The sequence below is a fragment of the Natator depressus genome, chromosome 17 (assembly GCF_965152275.1).
Source record: "Natator depressus isolate rNatDep1 chromosome 17, rNatDep2.hap1, whole genome shotgun sequence".
NCBI classification, from domain to species: Eukaryota; Metazoa; Chordata; order Testudines; family Cheloniidae; genus Natator; species Natator depressus.
This window is the reverse complement of record NC_134250.1, coordinates 4829194-4848675: the sequence shown is the minus strand read 5'-3', so window position 1 is coordinate 4848675 and position 19482 is coordinate 4829194. Positions and strand designations below refer to the sequence as shown.

Genomic DNA, 19482 nt, shown 5'->3' with positions numbered 1-19482 from the left:
TATGTACGCAGTATTCAAGATGTGGGCATACCATGGATTTATATAAGGGCAATAAGATATTCTCCGTCTTATTCTCTATCCCTTTTTTAATGATTCCGTTTGCTTTTTTGACTGCCCCTGCACACTGCGTGGATGTCTTCAGAGAACTATCCACAATGACTCCAAGATCTTTCTCCTGATTAGTTATAGCTAAATTAGCTCCCATCATATTTTATGTATAGTAGGGGTTATTTTTTCCATTATGCATTACTTTACATTTATCCACATTAAATTTCATTTGCCATTTTGATGCCCAATCACTTAGTTTGGTGAGATCTTTTTGAAGTTCTTCAGTCTGCTTTGGTCTTAACTATCTTGAGCAGTTTAGTATTGTCTGCAAACTTTGCTACCTCACTTTTTACCCCTTTCTCCAGATCATTTATGAATAAGTTGAATAGGATTGGTCCTAGGACTGACCCTTGGGGAACACCACTAGTTACCCCTCTTCATTCTGAAAATTTACCATTTATTCCTACCCTTTGTTCCCTGTCTTTTAACCAGTTCTCAATCCATGAAAGGATTTTGTGTAGTTACCCTTTCTGAAATTAAATGGTACAGTATGGGCCGCTGTGGTGTTTTCCCCGTTACAGGGATGTTAAATTTAATTATATTATGGTCATTATTACCAAACGGTCCAGCTATATTCACCTCTTGGACCTGATCCTGTGTTCCATTTAGGATTAAATCAAGAATTGCCTCTCCCCTTGTGGGTTCCAGGACTAGCTGCTCCAAGAAGCAGTCATTTAAGGTATCAAGAAACTTTATCTTTGCATTCTGTCCTGAGGTGATATGTATCCAGTCAATATGTGGATAGTTGAAATCCCCCATTATTATTGAGTTTTTAAATTTAGTAGTCTCTCTAAGCTACCTGAGCATTTTGCAGTTATTATCATCATTCTGGTCAGGTGGTCAGTAATATATCCCTACGGCTATATTTTTATTATTCGTGCTGAGTTGTGACACTTTTGTACTATGTTTTATTTTGTAAGCAACTAGGTTTTTAAGTGAGGTGAAACTTGGGAGTATGCAAGAGAAATCAGACTCCTGAAAGGGGTACGGTTGTCTGTAAAGGTTGAGAGCCACTGATTTAGTGCAGTACTACCGGTAACATGCAGGGGTGGATTAACTTTTTGTGGGCCCAGCGCCAAACATACTTGTGGGCTCCCATGGGGAAGGTGCAGGGGGGCGAGATAGTCAGTCTCCAGAGTGAAGGGCGGGCTGGGGGCAATGATGCACAGTGTGGTGGGAGCAGCCCCGCTCTGCACAGCCCAGCAGGAGGGCACCGTTTACAAACCTGCAGCTGCCAGACACACACTGGCCTTCCCACCCTGGTGCTGCCAGCATGCCCCTTCCCTTTGATGGCGGGCCTGCACCACACCGCCCCCCTGTCCAGTCCCCCACCCTTATGCCCAGCGCCCCCTCACCCAGAGACCTCCACCACAGATCTCTATGCCCAGCCGCCACTCATCCCAGAGACCTCCCCCACTGGCTTCCCACCACAACTGCACAGCACCCTGCACACCACACTGCTCACTCAGCGCCCCCCGCCCATAGACCTCGCCACTGCCCACCACCTTCCACACAGTCCCACGATTACAGCTGCATAGCACCCCATATTCCTGAGGGGATTCTGCACCAAAAAATTAAAAATTCTGTGCACAATATTTTAAAATTCTGCAAATTTTATTTATCAATAAATAAAGGTGGAGGCTCCAACATGGCAGTGGGGAGTACAGGCCACTGGTTGCATGGAGGTGGGAGATTACCCTGCAGCCTCCCACCACGCCACCTCAGGATAGGAACTCGGCAGTGAGGCTGCACCTGACCCTGCCACAGTGCAAGGACCAGGCCTGCCACAGAAACACCCTGGGGCCCTGCTCCCCTGTGCCAGGCGCACCAGATGTGGGTGAGCAGGCTCAGCCCGGCAGCAGGATCCAAGTGCAGAAGGACTTAGTGTGGGGGGATCCAGGTGGGGATAAGAGAGTTCTCTGTGCGGCAGTCTGGGTGCACGTGGCTCAGTGGGAGATCTGGATGCACAGAAGCTCATTGGGGGGTTCCAGGTGCAGGGGCAGTGAGACTCTGCAGGGGATCCAGATGAAGGTGTTTGGGGCTCAGCAGGGGCGTTTAGGTGCAGGGGAGGTGGGGTTCATTTGGGTGGGGGTCCAGGTGCAGGTGGTTGGGGCTCTGTGGGGAGGGTGTCTGGGGGGGCGCATCAGGGTAGTACAGATGCAGGGGAGGTGGGGCTTGTCAGGGTGACAGTTCGATGGGCCTGCTTAACAGGGGAGCCCCAACTTCTGCCAAGGGGATGCTGCATGCTGGGCTCCAGCTTTCCCCATCCCCTTCTCTTCCCCATCCCATGCCCCTTCCCCACCACTCCATCTCCTCCTCATCCCACCCCCTTTGTTCCCCACTGCCTCTTTCCCCTGCCCCCACTTCCCCTGTCCCCTTCCCTTCCCCCTCTCATGCCCCTTCCCCACTGCTCCATCTCCTCCTCATCCCACCCCCTTCCTTCCCATTGCCTCTTTCCCCCAGCCCCCGCTTCCCTCCCCCCGCCGCTTCCCGATCTCCCTTCGCTTCCCCATCCCATGCCCCTTCCACACCCCTCCATCTCCTCCCCAGGCTTCGGGGACAGGGGGGAAACTGCCCCCCCAACACGAGCCGGTGGAGTGGAGCGGGTTGGGGCCGGGTCGTTCCACTTCCTGCCGCCGGTGATTGCAGGGCGAGCCCGACCCCGAGCCTGACGCCGCACTCATGGGGTGGCAGGGAGTGGAGAGATCCGGCCCTAGCCCGCTCCGCTCTGCTTCCCTGGCTCCCGGACTTTGGGGGAGGGGAGAACTGCCCCCCGGCACTCACCAGCGGCGCGGCTGGGAGCCGGCGGAGCGGGTTGGGGCCAAGTTGCTACATTTCCCGCTGCTCTGTGAGTGGGGGGCGGGGGCGGGGGCGGGGGCGGGCCCAACCCCTGCTGCAATTCTCCAGGACGCACAGCTCAGGGGAGGAGGTTTTGGGGGGAAGGGACAGCGTGGGGGCGGGGCTCGGGTGGAGCAGGGGCGGGGGCAGCTTTCCTGGCCGGCACAGCCGGCTGGGGGATTGGGGTGGCCGGGGCCCTTCTTACTCTGGGCCCGGCGCCATGGTACACCCGGTACTGGTAACATGGAACCATATAAAAGCTTTTAGTGCAGATGAATTTGAGAGCAAGCCAGAGAGAAACAGATGTAGAGCATGCTAGAAAGGGCGGACCTGTTGGCATTGTCTGTGCCTGACAAGCTGTCATGTGGTACAGAGGAGCCTGTGAGAAGTATCGCAGTTTCAGGAAGTAAAAGCAAGAGGGTTTGATTGGGTGCTAGGAGCTCCACATGCTAATCAGGAGGTGTGTTTCTGTAAATAGCGACATAAAAATCTTCTACTGTTCAGCGTTCTAAAGCTGTCTGAATTGTGCTTTAATGAAACGGGCACTTGGTTTCAGAGTTTTGTCCTGTAGTTTGCTAAGGGTGAAAGCTGTTGTATGAAAACATTCACCATGGGAAGAAAGCTTGTGCTTATTAGCCTGGGTGTGTAGCTGAGGAGTGTTTTGTTAAGACTATACTTTCAGGGATCATTTCTATAGTTTGTAACTAGAGAAGTGTAGCCGAAAGTGTCTGACCTCGCTAACCACGAGGAGGAGTTAAAGTGTTCTCTTCTGAGCGTGAAGCGAGCAGACAGTGTTGCTTTAATGCAGCTGCTGTTTGTTATTGATGACCGTTCCTTCTTTCCTTTTGGGAAGCTGGGAGGGAGAGAACACAGACTGAGTGGTTAGCTCTTTTATGTTGTTGGAAAAAAAAAAAAGCTTTTTTTTTTTTTAAATCTGTAATCTACCCCAGTTGGAATGTGGTGAAATATACAATTTTGTTAATGTTTGAGTGCTCTTTAAGATGTATCTATATAATATGTAGAATTAAATGTAACAAAAATATTATATTTTTAATTAAAATTACTAAAACAATAGTGGTAGCTGTATAGGTCCCAGGATGTGAGAGACAAAGGGGGTGATGTAACAACATCGTGCATCAACTATGGGAAAGGGACTGAGAGACTTTTTCCATTGGACCATATGAACTGGAACCATGAACTCACTGAACATTAAATCTCGCCAAATGAGGGTAAATCCATCCTCATAGAATATCCGGTTGGAAGGAACCTCAGGAGGTCATCTAGTCCAACCCCCTGCTCAAAGCAGGACTAATCCCCCATAGTTGTCCCAGATCCCTAAATGGCCCCCTCAAGGATTGAACTCACAACCCTGGGTTTAGCAGGCTAATGCTCAAACCACTGAACTATCCCTCCCCCCATCCACTCATTATACTCCACACCTGAACATAGCCATTATATGAACAACATACCCCCATATCTCAATGTCTGTACTTTGACCCATTAACTTTTTACCCCCAATGAGGGATATTGCAGATTATGTATTCCGTACGCCACCCATTCCTAAACCGAATTTCTCACCCCTTCATAATCTGTACCTTATTCCCTGATAACCAGAAACTTCTGTGCTTAAACTCTGTACCTTTTTTCTTTTTACTTCAACATCATCTTAGTAAAATTATTAAATCTCTTATTGGACAAACTTCAGTTGGTGAAAGAGACAAGCTTACAAAAAGCTCTTCTTCAGACTGTCACAACTAAATACAAGGTGGGACAGTTGTTTGGTAAGGAGTTATCACACATTGTAAGAGACCTTTCAAGGTGAAGTGCTCAACTAACACCTCTGCAATCATAGGACAGAGGGTGGTTAGTGGATTATAAATTGTTATTAGTGTTACTGGTGGTGTGTCAGTTTTCTTTCACCATGAGGACTGAGAGGTCAGATATCGAGTGGTCATTGTTCGCAAAGTGGTTTGCTACTGGTGGTATGGTGTTTTTGTCTTTTATAATTTTTCTGTGAGTTAATTGGAGAGCATAGTGATTGATTGTCTCATTTCACCCACATAGTTGTTACTGAGGAATTTAGTACTTTGGATGAGGTACTGGAATGTGGGAATGGGGGGGGCTCAAGGGGCATCGCCCCTCCCCTGCCCCTCTTCATCCTCCCGAACCCCCCCACCCAGCCAGCCTGGCTCCTGGAGCCCAGGGAGGGAGCCCGGGCAGCTGTGGGGTGCTGTGGACCCTCCACCTGCCTGGGGTGGGGGGTCGAGAGCAGTCCTCGGCCCATGTCCCTGTCCTGCACCCCACTGCCCCATCCAGGGCAGGAGAGTCCACGGCTCCCCACAGCTGCCTGCGTGCCATGCACAGCTTTTACCTGGACCCGGCTCTGGCTGGGGGGCTGCAGCGTGGCTATGGTAATAGCTGTGTGAGCAGTTGTGGGGAGTCGCGCCATGGACCCTCCACCTGCCCTGAGCGGGGGCGGGGGGGCTGTGGGGTGGGGACATGGGGCGGGGTCTGCTTTCAACCCCCTCACCCACTGACTCCCAGCAGGTGGAGGGTCCTCAGGCAGCTCCCGGCCCACTCCACCTTGGCTGGGGGCAGGGCCTCGGGCGGAAGAGGAGGGGTGACCCACATTTGGGCAGGCTCTGCCAGGCACCCTTAACGAGGTACACCATATGTTGTGATAGGCATGTGTAGGACCCATGGATCTTGAAAGGTGTGTTGTGAGAGGTATGTATTGATCATTTTAGCAGTGAGATATGTCTGCATGTGATGGCATGGTCTGGTGCCACTTTGAATGGATGGGTCCTGGCCTGTGGGGAGTTTACTTCTGATTATGAATTTGGCAAAGTTGGGGGGTTTGAAGGCAAGAAGAGGGAGTTCAGGAAAGATTTAAACATGTCTTTACCCAGTAAAGATATTACCTAATCCACCTTGTCTCTCTAAAATAATACATTTGAAACTGAAAGTACTGACATGTCCAGAGTGTGACTATCAGAAGTTTAAATTCAACAAGTAGGCTAAAATAGCTTACCATTTGTATCAAATGCTCCTTTTTCATAGACAGTAGCTTATTTATTCTTTTAAATTAGGAAAAAGCTTTTTGTTTTGTTGTGTTGTGTTCATATTAGACAGATCTAGGTTAACTATTTCTGTATTAGTTACACTTATATATAGGGCCCTACCAAATTCACAGCCATGAAAGACTTGTCACCGACCATGGAATCTGGTCTCCCCCTGTGAAATCTGTATCGTATAGGGTAAAAGCACACAAAAGACCAGATTTCACAGGGGAGACCAGTGTTTCTCAAACTGGGGGCCCTGACCCAAAAGAGAGTTGCAGGGGGGTTGCAAGGTTATTTTAGGGGGGTCACCGTATTGCCACCGTTACTTCTGTGCTGCCTTCAGAGCTGGGCGGCTGGAGAACGCTGGCTGTTGGCCAGGTGCTCAGGTCTGAAGGCAGCATCCCACCAGCAGCAGTGCAGAAATAAGGGTGGCAATATCATACCAGGCCACCCTTGCTTCTGTGCTGCTGCCTTCAGAGCTGGGTGGCCAGAAAGTGGTGGCTGTGGACTGAGGGTCCAGCTCCGCAGGCAGCAGCACAAAAATAAGGGAGGCGGTAGCATACCATGCCATCCTTACTTCTACGCTGCTGCTGGTGGCGGCGGCTCTGCCTTCAGAGTGGGGCTCCCGGCCAGCAGCCGCCACTCTCCAGCTGCCCAGTTCTGAAGGCAGCACCACTGCCAGCAGCAGCGCACAAGTAAGGGTAGCAGTACCGCAACTCCCCCTACAATCGCCTTGCGACCTGCCCCCGACAGTTCTTTTTTGGGTCAGGATCCCTACAATTACAACATCATGAAATTTCAGATTTAAATAGCTGAAATAATAAAATTTACAATTTTTAAAATCCTATGACCGTGAAATTGACCAAAATGGACCCTGAATTTGGTAGGGCCCTATTTATATAACATTTAATTGAAAAAGTTAAAGACTGATAATGGGGGGGATGTTTGAAATTTTATAGTCATAAGAGGCATGACTACTTATTTATTTATACTTTTCAGGTATTTGTGTTGACACAATTAACTCCTTGGGCCAGACTGCTCTGTTTACTGCTGCATTGCTAGGTCTTGGTAAACTAGTAGGTGTGCTCTTGGATTATGGATCAGACCCAAATCAGTTAAGTATAAGAGTCAGAATTACATCCTTAATAAATTGAAACAAACTTAAATTTGTTATAGCATCAACTTTATCGTAATGCACAAGATTTTCCTTAATAGTTAGTTGTCAATGTGTAGATAAAAGAGAGACATAGCCTTCATCCAAACTGTAATTGTTACAGAGCTGATAGTTGGGGAAAGAAAAAGCCCAGGGCCCTGACTTTTAAAAAGTATTTAGGCTTTGCTCTGCTCAGTGGTGCATGGCCTTAAGCCTGTTCTATACTTAAAAGTTAGGTCAACATATGTATGATGCTCAGAGATGTGAAAAATAGTGCCATAACTATACTGACCTAACATGAGGTGTAGATGTGGCCTGGTTGACAGAAGAATTCTTCTGTCTGTCAGAGAGGTGGATTAAATACAGCAACAGAAAAACACCTTCCATCCTTGTAGGAAGCATCTACACTATGGCACTGCAGCAGTGCAGACATGGTCAGACTGATTTAGATCTTGCAATGCTGAGCAGAGCAAAGCCTAGATACATATACAAATTTGGGCCCTGGTGCCTTCCAGCCTAGGCAAATAAAGTGTTTTAGAAAACAGGCAAAGAGCCCCACCTACGAAACTCTTTGGGGAAGGTTGTGAATTCTGAGCTTGAATATGTTAACATTTAAGGGCATGTCTACAGTACAGATGCTGCAGTGGCACAGCTGCAGGTATGCCACTATAGTCCCATACTGCAGGTGCTTCTCAGATGCAGGTGCTTCCTACATCAATGGAAGGGTTTTTTTCTGTCAATGTAGGTAATCCACCTCCCTGAGCAGGGTTAGGTATGCTTATCTACAGAACTCCAGGGTGATATAGCTAGTTCAGTCTGTATTTTAAGTGTAGTCCAGAGCTCTGTGTTTCCAACTAGGTGTTGATATGAATGCATGATTGAAGTGAATGGCAGAAGGGAATACTGTTCACAACTTTTTCTAATGCAATTGTTTGTCCCTCAGGAGGCAGTTTTTTCACTAGGCTGGATCAACAGGATAGCAGTGCACTGATTGTAGTGAGAAGATTATTTTTGCAAGGAGAGTCACTACATTAGTCCCAGCAATAACCACACTTTACAGATAATCAGTGCGCTGTCTCCAGCCAAACAATAGGGCAAGCAAAGGTGTGAACTCCACTTCTTTCTCTCATTCACTTCAGTCAGGAATTAATCTTTAAAATCTAATTGGAAATTTTTAAACACTAAAAATATTAATCATAGCCTCAGAAGCACCTCCCCAGTGAGAGTAAAAAGGTAAAGCTTGGTTTTTGCAGAAGACAGGCAAAAAGTGCAGATAAGCGTGTTGAAAAAGAGAGTTTTTCATGCCTGCAGTTTTCTAGTGCCTCTGGTGACAATAAAAGGCCACACAGTCCTCACTCCATACATGGAATCCTCTTTGGCAAAATCAGGGTAGATTCTTTTGCTCTAGCATATAATGCAATTGTAAGTATGCTCTTTTTCAAGAGGTATCTGTAGTTTACCATAGTGAAGGTACTCTGAAATGTTTCTGTTCTAATATTCCTCAGCCGCTGTTATGATGGGAGCACCCCAGTACATGCTGCAGCATTCTCAGGAAATCAGTGGATTCTCAGTAAATTGTTGGATGCAGGAGGTGATCTGCGAGTACATGATAAAAATGGAAGAAATCCGCAGTGCTGGGCTATGTCAGCTGGAAAGGAAAGTAGTGCTCAGGTACACATATGTGAACTTCACAACTTTATCTTGGAAATATTGTCTGGGAACAAAAACTCCATACCCAGGAAACAGATGCTTTTTAAGATAATGTGAAGTGATTTGCCTTGTGTTACTTTCCAGTTCAGATTATATTCTGAGGTCCTGATCATGCAAACTCAAAATGATTTCATTGGGACTCTTCCTGGGGGAAGAGGTCTGCCTGTACTTACAAGCTTGCAGGATCAGAGCCATAACGTGTAAATGTGCAGTGATGAGAACTACAGTGATAGGTCCTGATCCTGCAATCCCCTGCATACTCATGAGTAGTTCTGTTGGAGCTGCAGTTACTCACGTGTGTAATGGCATACATGTGTGTAAGTGTTTGCAAGACCAAGGCCTAGAACTATAAAATTTCTGGCATAAATATTGCTTATTTAATACTGGAGCAAAATGTTACAAGAAAGCTGTTGTTTTAAAATTATCCCATGTCTTGGTACGAGATAATTTGATGTCTTTCAGTATGCATATTTTACAGAGAGACCTAGTCAGAATAATTCAAGATAGATTATTCCTTTATTATTAATTGTGTTGGAATCCAGTAGTTTTATCATTTTCACCTTGGGAATTGTCAGTTATTGGCATTGCCTCTGTCATATAGAAGGCTTGAGGTTTGGTTTTATTTACATATTCACACCATTGATTTTTCTCTAAATTTACATGTACACAATGGATACAGTTTCTTTTTGAATGTGCTGAATTTTGGTTGATATCTGCTTATAATTTTAGACCATTTATGGACAGTAAAGACTCTCTAATAAAATTTTTAATATCTCAAATATTCTTGCTGGTGCCAAATATTGCCAACAAGAAGTAAGTGACAACTTTTCTTCATGATCCTGCTCTATTAATTTAAAATAGGAACATTTATAACCTAGTAGTTCTTGAATGCTTAATGTTTTTCAGATGTTAGAATTTATACGGCGTTGTGCATCACACATGCAGGCTGCAATTCAGAATTTCCCCTCTGATTTACTTAGAAAGGTTGGTTCATCAAAAGTACTGGTCTGCAACCCATCTAGATTTGGTGGCATTACTCAAGGGTAAGAACTTAACTTCATAGTGATTCAGGGAAGTTCCATCCCATACTTAAGTATCCTGAAACTTATCATGTGTTTTACTTTTTGTTGTCTGTCTCTTTCTTTTTGACTATCTATTTTAAAACCAAAGCTGCTTGTTTAGACATTCTAGTGTATTTGGATGGGTCACCTTTATATGTGGTCATTAGTACTAAATTTTTCTTGCTACTGTAGAGCCAAATGGTTGGTGGTAACTTCAAAATTCTTCTTTATTTAAAAGGAAATGTTTCACTGAATAAACCAGATACAATTCTGTATTTTATTAGTGTTAAGATATCTGTTACTGTGTACCATAAAATAAATCTAGTTTCTTTATCTGTAAGTCACTGCCAGTCCTTAGAGGATGTGTCTAACTGTTTAACACTTTTTATTGATAAGTCTGATGTGTCTAGTGGGAAATATCTTTCTGTTAAGAAAAATACTTAAGTGAAAAGATTCAAGGTGAATTCAAGATGTCTGCATATTTGCATTGCTATGCACTAAGTGATTTTAAACAAAAGCATATACAAGATAATAGTTGCACATTAAAATCAAGTTGTTAAAATATGCCTGCCTTTTTTTAAAAATAACCATGTTTCATGTTTCAGCAGGCTATGGGGTTACCATTGCTGTGCTTGCGAGACTTCTTTTCAGCTCTAGTAGGGGTTGAGGGTGGTGGCAGCCAAGAAAGTGAGAGTAGTAGTAGTCTCACTATTTCTGACCCAGGCCAAATATCAAATGAAGTATTTGAAAGGCAGCTGCTGCAGGACTTCTGTATTTTCTTTCTTTCTTCCTCTCTCTCTCTGTCTTTGTAAATTATCTCCTTTGGGAGATGGAATGTAACCTTTCTCAAAACCTTGGCCTTCACTATTAATCTACATGTAGCTATGCTTGTATGTTTTGACATTAGAAATGCCAGCAGTCCTCTGTCTAGACTTCTAAAAGGTGGAGCGAATTCATCAAGAAACATCTACAGTTTTGGCTTTGGGAAGGTAAGACACTAGAGACAGTGGTCTCCAAACTGCGTAACTTCTTTTTGTTTGTTGAACACAATTGGAATCACAATGTTTTTATTTAAATCCAAAGATGGTCCCATCTGTGTTGTTTTCAGGCACTGTTAGATTTTTCTTACTATTCACTGGATGGTGGGAAATAAATGGGGAGTGATCTAAATGACTGTGGAAATCCTGGCCTATAGTCATTAGTGAGTCCTTGACAGAGGGATTTATTTTGAAACGAAGAAAAGATGCTTCAAGAAGTAGGTTGAAGGATCCCACCTGTGTGACTCTGAGGTGGCTGATTCTGCTGTGTTCAGTTAAGATTCAGTAGAAAGGTCCTTTTCCATAAAGCCCTTAGCCACTGAAAGCCTTTTGGAATGATCCCAATTTTTATGGTTTTTGGCTAATGTTTACTTGTGGTCAGTTGTCGTTTGTGTGTATACATAGCACTGAGGCAACATTTTTCAGCTTCACAACATTTTTGACAAACACTACCTGATTCTCACAACACCCTAAGATTACATAGCTGCTCTGCGATAGAGCTGGGCATAGAGCCCAGGAATTGTTGAATATTTCTCCTTGTTATACAGTGTATGGTTTTGTCTCAGTTTTATCTAACAGGCAGTAGGCAGCTAGGGTACCTGGCATCTCTCCCTATCATTTGGGATAAAGAAGTGGTTCAGGCAGATGATGAGCCAACATTCTCTTTCCACACTGGACCGTACATGATCATGACAAAGTGAGTGGACACTTTAACAGTTTTCAGGTGTTGTTTAATATGCAGCATCATCAGCAAACTACTGGATCAGATGGCTTGTCTGGACTTTTTTCCATGTGTTTATACGGTATGTTTACACAGCACACGGGTATGTCTACACAGCCAACAGTAAAGTGCTGCTGCGGCAGCTTTTAACGTGGCTGTGTAGTCGCAGCTCCAGCGCTGGGAGAGAGCTCTCCCAGTGCTGTAAAAAGCCCACCTCTGTGAGGGGAATAGCTCCCACTCCCAGCGCTGTAGCACTGTCTACACTGCCACTTTACAGCGTTGAAACTTGCATCACTCGGGGGTGTTTTTTCACACCCCTGAGTGAGGAAAGTTTCAACGCTGTATGTGGCAGTGTAGACAAGTCCTAAGCCTGGGCTCTGACTCAAGTTTGAGCCCAAGCTCCCCTTCTTTCCACACACAAATAGAGTCTGCTTGTGTCAGTAATCACTCAGGACCTAGGACACTGCTAGGGGTGTGGGTCAGAACCCGAGTCCTGCTATAACTTAGGTCCAAGCCTTGTCATTTTGACACAGGTCAAACCACAGGCCTGAGTCAGAAGGTCTGCATAGTGCAGTATGGACACGTTAGCATGATTTGTGAGACCTGGGTCCAGCAATTGTAAACACAGGTTTAAAATGCAACTTGGACACTCAAGCGCATGCTTGGAAACCCCAGGTTCATAAGCCTGATTCCCACAGACTTGGGTTTACAATTCAGTGTAGATATACCCATAAAGACCCAGTAATCATAGAAGTTGGAGATGGAAAAGTTCTAAGTTCACCCAGTCCATCTCCCTACCATGGGAGGTTTGTTCTCTGTTATACATTGACTAATGTGTTGTCTTGCCTCCTTTTTAATATTGATTGACCATTATGATGACCCCCTCCCCATTCATGGTTAAACCAGCCTACACATAATTAGGGCTATTAATGTTTTAATAGTATTAAATGTTCTGGCTAATATTGGCCTCTGGATGGGGCTCATAGACTGTATTTAGGTAGGATGAGTTCAAGCTCCAGGGTATACCTGGGTGTAGCCCAATTGCTCAAACCCAGAGTGAGCTGACTATAGAGCTGCAAGTACATATCAGGCCCTTCTTCGCCTTTTCTGCTGCTGAAGCAAGTAATTCTGCCAGAAAAGGAGCATTCAATGGGTCAGCTGGGTTGGTGACCCATTCCTTCCCAGAGGATCTATCCTGTCTCACAGTAAGTTAATATTGCCTCCGTGAGGAGTGCTTCATAGAGTCATGGCTTTTTGCCTAGGACTGTGGCGATATGGTTTGTCAAGCTGCACTCCTCTTTCTCTCCCCAAAACACGTCTCTTTCTCACTGCAGCTAGTCTTTGGCAAGCTGAGAGTTTATTGCTTGTCTAGGAAGCTATGATCCTATTGCCAGGGTTATCGAAGCGCTGGCATGTTGCTAACACCAGGAGACAGATTTGTAATCCTGGGAAACTTTGCTGCTATTTGTAAGAGATGCTGTCACCAAAGAACCTATTGGACACATGGAGTGACTAGAGTTTCCTCTTCTCATCCTGTAGTTTAATGTGGGGCAGCAGCAGAGTCACAGTGAAGGAGCTCAGCCTTAAACCACATCAGAATTGTAGTAAGCTACGTTTAGCTGATCTTCTAATAGCAGAACAGGAATATAGCAGGTAAGAGAAAATGCAAAATGCCTACAATGTGTCAGGTCTTTGGGCATCCCTGGGGCCTGTGAGAAAGTACAGGTCACCTCAGCCTAGCTAATGACTGACTCAGAAAATAACGAATCAGGGTTACTCCTTCCTCTGGAAATGGGATTTACAGTTCTACTGTTCTTTCCCCTTTTGAGCTTTTCGGAAATGTGCAGTGGGAGGTGTAATATGGAGTAGGCAGGATCCCCTCCTGACCCATAAAAGTACTTTGCTGTACAGATCCTGGAAAGCATAATTGCAGGTTCTTATAGTGTCAACAATAAAAACATCAGTGGCTCTCTATGAACAGTTTTCCTACCAGCTTGTTTTGCTTATTCTAAAAGTAAGTTAAAAACATTGTGGGTGAAAAGATCCAAGAGGCCAGACATTTATTTCTCTTTTAATATAATATCTTATTTGTGTGGTAATATTGGGATTCTTCTCCTTTGCAGTAAACTTCATCATCCTCATTTGCTGCAATTGATGGCAGTTTGTCTGTCCAATGATCTGGAAAAAACCCGTTTGGTGTATGAGAGAGTTAACTTTGGTTCACTATACAGCATCCTTCATGAAAGGGTAAATGGAACGGTTGTTTTTTATTTATTTTTAAAATAAAAATTACCCATAATTAAGAGATTTTACTGGATACCAGCATCCCCTGTGTTCTGAGCTAAATTCATCTCATTGAGAGAAGTATCTTTTACCTAGAAACAAAATGTGAGAAATCCTAACTCGCTTTATGTACTTAGGGGCTTGTCTCATCACATAGCAATAGCCACTCCCTCTAACAGGCTGCCAGTGTTTGCCTGTTACACCCCATCCTGCAGCTATTGAGCCAGCTGGAGAAAATTAATAAAGGAGTGGGTCTCTTGGGTCTTAGTTGTGGAGAAAAAGTTTAGGCTATGTTAGCTTCTTGGTAATTTCTTTTAATAAAGCCAAGCTCCAGGAAGGGTTGAGTTTTGACTCTACAGAGTGGGTGGACTGTTTGAGAGCAGGCTAGGATAGGCACCTGTTCCCACTCCCCATAACAGGGAGTATATTCTGTTCTTTGATACATACAAGGATGGGTATGAATCCGTTTCTGTTTCCTGAACATTCACAGTGACTTGTCCCCCATTGCAGATACCAGGGAAATGTCAGGATTGGCTGTTTCAAGGTTTAGTAGTTTGGTATTAAGCTTGTATGGCTGTGTCACAGCGGTAAAGCCATTATTCTTGTGTTTTGCTCACCATTTACCGTATTCCCACATTGTGGTAATTGACTTGGAGACTGAATTATTGCCTCAAAAAACAGAGGAGCATGGTTTTGTTTGATTTTTAATAGAAGCATGACAAGGTCTGTATTATTGTTCAAAATAAGGATGTTGGATATGTGCATGTGTGTTGGCAAAGTGCTTGTTTTCTGTATTTGGAAACATCAATAACAGTTTACCTGGAATCACAGAATCCTGCCACTTCTGGCTGGTTGCCTAGCAGGGAGAATTCTGAAATCAATCCAGACTGGGAAGTAACCATGACAAGTCTGCTTAATAAAGTTTCAGGGGTTCTGGTATCATGAACTAACAATATTGGTCTTTGCCAAAGACTGTTGACTGGATTAGCTTTTTGTCTTTTGGTTTGCACATACCCAGTATAATTCACTAAGTCTATGGGTATGTCTACACTACAAAATTAGGTCGATTTTATAGAAGTCAATTTTTAGAAATCCATTTTATACAGTCGATTGTGTATGTCCCCACTAAGCGCATTAAGTCGGTTGAGTGCATCCTCACTACCGTGGCTAGCATCGACTCACAGAGTGGTGCACTGTGGGAAGCTATCCCACAGTTCCCACAGTCTCCGCTGCCCATTGGAATTCTGGGGTAAGCTCCCAATGCCTGATGGGGCAAAATCATTATCACAGGTGGTTGTGGGTACATGTTGTCAGTTTCCCCTCCCTTCCTCCCTCCGTGAAAGCAACTGCAGACAATCATTTTGCGCCTTTTTTCCTGGGTTACCCATGCAGATGCCATAGCACGGCAAGCATGGGGCCCACTCAGCTCACCGCTGCTATTGTGAGCACTGTAAACACCTTATGCCTTATACTGCAGTATGTGCAGAACCTGGCTAAGAGACAGTAGCACAGGGACGATTGTGAGGAGGACATGGACACAGACATTCCTGAAAGCATGGGATGTGGCAATTGGGACATCATGACAGCAGTGGGGCTGGTTGATACAGTGGAATGCCGATTCTGGGCCCGGCAAACAAGCACAGACTGGTGGGACCGCACAGTCTTGCAGGTATGGGATGATTCACAGTGGCTGCAAAACTTACGCATGTGCAAGGCTACTTTCCTGGAACTCTGTGAGTTGCTTTCCCCCGCCCTGAAGTACAGGAATACCAAGATGAGAGCTGCCCTGACAGTTGAGAAGCGAGTGGCGATAGCCCTGTGGAAGCTTGCAACACCTGACTGCTTCCGGTCAATCGGAAATCAATTGGAGTGGGCAAAACTACTGTGGGGACTGCTGTGATTCAAGTAGCCAACGCAATCACTGACGTTCTGCTATCAAGGGTAGTGACTCTGGGAAATGTGCAGGTCATAGTGGATAGCTTTGCTGCAAAGGGTTTCCCTAACTGTGGTGGGGCGATAGGCGGAATGGATATCTCTATCTTGGCACTGGACCACCTTGCCAACCAGTACATAAAGTGCAAGGGGTACTTCTCAATGGTGCTGCAAGCACTGGTGGATCACAAGGGACGTTTCACCAACATCAGCGTGGGATGGCCGGCAAAGGTGCATGATGCTTGCATCTTTAGGAATTCCGGACTGTTTGAGCAGCTGCAAGAAGGGACTTACTTTCCAGACCAGAAAATTACTGTTGGGGATGTTGGAATGCCAATAGTTATCCTTGGAGACCCAGCCTACCCCTTGCTTTCATGGCTCATGAAGCCATACACAGGCAGCCTGGACAGTAGTAAGGAGCAGTTCAACTATAGGCTGAGCAAGTGCAGAATGGTGGTAGAATGTGCCTTTGGACATTTAAAAGCTCACTAGCTCTGTTTGCTGACTAGGTTAGACCTCAGCGCAACCAATAGTCCCATTGTTATTACTGCTTGCTGTGTGCTCCATAATATCTGTGAGAGTAAGGGGGAGACGTTTATGGTTGGGGGGGGGGAGATTGCCAGTTTTGAACAGCCAGACACCAGGGCGATTAGAAGAGCACAGGTAGGCTTGCTGCGCATCAGAGAGGCTTTGAAAACCAGTTTCATGACTGGCCAGGCTATGGTGTGACAGTTGTGTGTGTTTCTCCTTGATGCAAACCCGTCCCCTTTGTTGATTTTAATTCCCTGTAAGCCAACCACCCTTCCTCCTTCAATCACAGCTGGCAAAGGAGATAAAGTCACTATTGTTTTGAAACCATGCATTCTTTCTTTATTAGTTTTTAAAAAAGGGAGATAACTGATAAGGTAGCCTGAGTGGGGTGGGTAGGGTAGGGTGGGGTGGGGGAGGAGGGGAAAAGGGGAGGACAGGGCCACATTGCTTATTGTAGCCACACTACAAATCAAAACTGTTTGAATGACAGCCTTCCGTTGCTTAGGCCATCCTCTGGTGTGGAGTGGCTGGGTGCCTGGAACCTCCCCACCCCGTGTTCTTGGGCGTCTGGGTGAGGAGGATATGGAACTTGTGGAGGAGGGCAGGCGGTTGTACAGTGGATGCAGCAGCGGTCTGTGCTCTTGTTGGCTTTCCTGCAGCTCCACCAGACGCCTGAGCATGTCCGTTTGCTCCCCCATTAGCCTCAGCATTGCATCCTGCCTCTTCTCATCGTGCTCACTTAATGCTTTCCTAACTGCCACTGAACGCCTCCATGAATTCAGCTGCGTCCTATCAGTGCGGGAGGACTGCCTGAGCTTGGAAAACATGTCATTGCGAGTGTGTTTTTTCTCACCTTCTAATCTGCGATAACCTCAGATGATAGGGGGAGCATAGAAACATTTGCACCTGCAGGGGGATAAAAAGGGAGAGTAAAATTTAAGATGATACATTTCTGAGAACAAAAGGGAGACTCTTTCACAGTGAATCAAGCAATTCACAGCAGACAGCACATGTGCTTTAGGTACAAGGTTGCATTTTGCCTTTTATATTGAGCACCTGCCGGTATGGTGACACATCACACACAGCTGGGCAACAGAATTCGGTTTCCAGGCACCCATGCTAAGCCAAAGGGTACGCGGGTTTGGCTTCTAATGCCTTCATAACATGTGGGAATGTTTTCAAACTGCAGTGCCCTCCTTTCCCATAGCAAGCAATGCCAGTTGGGTTGCCATTTAAAAGGAGGGGCTGCGGTTTTTGGGTGGATGTGCAGTACACATCTCACCCCACCCCTCCACGTGGCTATTTGGGACGATCCCTTCACCCCTCCCCCTGCCACATGGCTATTTTCAGGGATGATTCCTTTTAGCAGCCCGTCATGAACGGTGTCCTTTTAGTGTTCCCTTACAAAAATTCCCCTATTTTAACGAGGTGACCATGAATGATATCACTCTCCTGAGGCTAACACAGAAAGATATAGACCAAATGTTGCTTGAATGCGACCAAAACCCAGGACCATTCGCTGCCATGCTTTGTGCTTCAGTGATTCCAGACTACTTGCTACTGGCTTGCCGTGGTAAAGTGTCCTACCGTGGAGGATGAAATAAGGCAGCCCTCCCCAGAAACCTTCTGGAAAGGCTTTCAGAGTACCTCCAGGAGAGCTTCATGGAGATGTCCCTGGAGGATTCCCGCTCCATCCCCAGACACGTTAACAGACTTTTCCAGTAGCTGTACTGGCCGCGAATACATCCCACGTCTTCAGGGCAAATAAAACATTAAACACTATTGCTTTTAAACCCTGTACTGTAGTTACAAATGTGCACTCACCAGAGGTGCCTTCTTCGCCTTCAGGGTTGGGGATCCCGCCTTGGGAGGGTATTGGCTCCAGGGTGATGAAAAGGTCCTGGCTGCCGGGGAGAATGGATTCACCGAGTGCATGCTGTACATTCTCCTCCTCCTCCTCCTCTTCCTCATCCACAAAATCCTCCTCCGTGTTGCGTGAGACTCCCCCTTTGCACGTGTCCACGGGCAGTGGTGGGGTAGTGGTAGGGTCCCACCCTAGAATGCCATGCAGCTGATCATAGAAGCGGCATGTATGGGGCTCTGACCCAGAGCAACTGTTTGCCTCCTTTGTCTTTTGGTAGGCTTGACTGAGCTCCTTGACTTTCACGCGGCACTGCTGTGTGTCCCTGTTGTAGCCTCGAGTTCGGACCTGCGCTGCTCACTGGACCATCGCCGTGAGGACATACAGCTCCCCTCCACGCCAGAGGCAGTCAAGGCGGCAGCGGGCCTGTTGACACTCAGCACCGCCCTCGTCTGCCAGGAAGGAGAGGTCGCTGGTACCAATCCCAGGCCCCATACATTCTGTGGGCAAGCCGGCAATGATGTCTGCCATGAGGCCATCCCTGTTGCATTGACTGCCAGCACCGGGGGTTTCTACAGGGGAGATGCTCTAGTTCCCAACCTGGCACCAACCCCCGGCACCAAGAGGCTCCACTCCTCCTTGATCATCACAGTCAGAGACCTTGGAGGCAGAGTCCTTGTGCTCTAGCAGGAGCAGAAGATCCTGCTCCTGCCATGATTGTCATCCCTACCTGGCGCCCTGGCAGGGCCAGTGGCAATCTCCTCAGTGGCCCTTCTGGACACCTTGGGACTATCATCAAAGCCAGGGTTCCAGATTGGCATCAGTGGCCTCAGTTTCGGGCACTCCGACAGGACTCCTGCAGTCCTCAGCACCACTCCCGACACCGATTGTGGCAGTGTCCATGCCCCCAATCCCGGAGGGGTTAACGGCCCCGATCCCAGAACTGATCCCTGCCCCAACTGAGGCACCACGCTCGGCGCCGACTGCCATCCTGTATCGCCCTGCCACTGATCAAAACGATTAGTGATGCCACCAAGACACTGTGGCTGCCTCGCTGCCACCTACCGCCAAGAGATACGAGCAGAGGTACTTTGTTCCCTCGTGTGGATATGAACATTTGTACACCCACTCCCAGCTGGTCTCCCTGGTAGTGGATGCTGCTAACCAGCATGAGCGACAGGGCTA

General features: G+C 46.4%; 1 protein-coding gene and 1 non-coding gene across 2 annotated transcripts in view; both read left to right on the top strand.

The window, feature by feature from the left end:
• Positions 1-19482, top strand: part of TEX14 (testis expressed 14, intercellular bridge forming factor) — a 71220-nt gene that overhangs the window by 9467 nt on the left and 42271 nt on the right. Inside the window, exons 2-8 of the mRNA XM_074974499.1 lie at positions 7008-7122; positions 8667-8832; positions 9778-9914; positions 10840-10921; positions 11536-11666; positions 13230-13343; positions 13814-13937. Of these exons, the coding sequence (XP_074830600.1) occupies positions 7008-7122; positions 8667-8832; positions 9778-9914; positions 10840-10921; positions 11536-11666; positions 13230-13343; positions 13814-13937 (869 nt within the window). The remainder of the gene's footprint in view (positions 1-7007; positions 7123-8666; positions 8833-9777; positions 9915-10839; positions 10922-11535; positions 11667-13229; positions 13344-13813; positions 13938-19482) is intronic.
• LOC142000641 (small nucleolar RNA U3) lies at positions 3613-3829 on the top strand. Its single transcript, XR_012642295.1, has one exon. It is a non-coding gene; the product is annotated as a small nucleolar RNA U3 (small nucleolar RNA).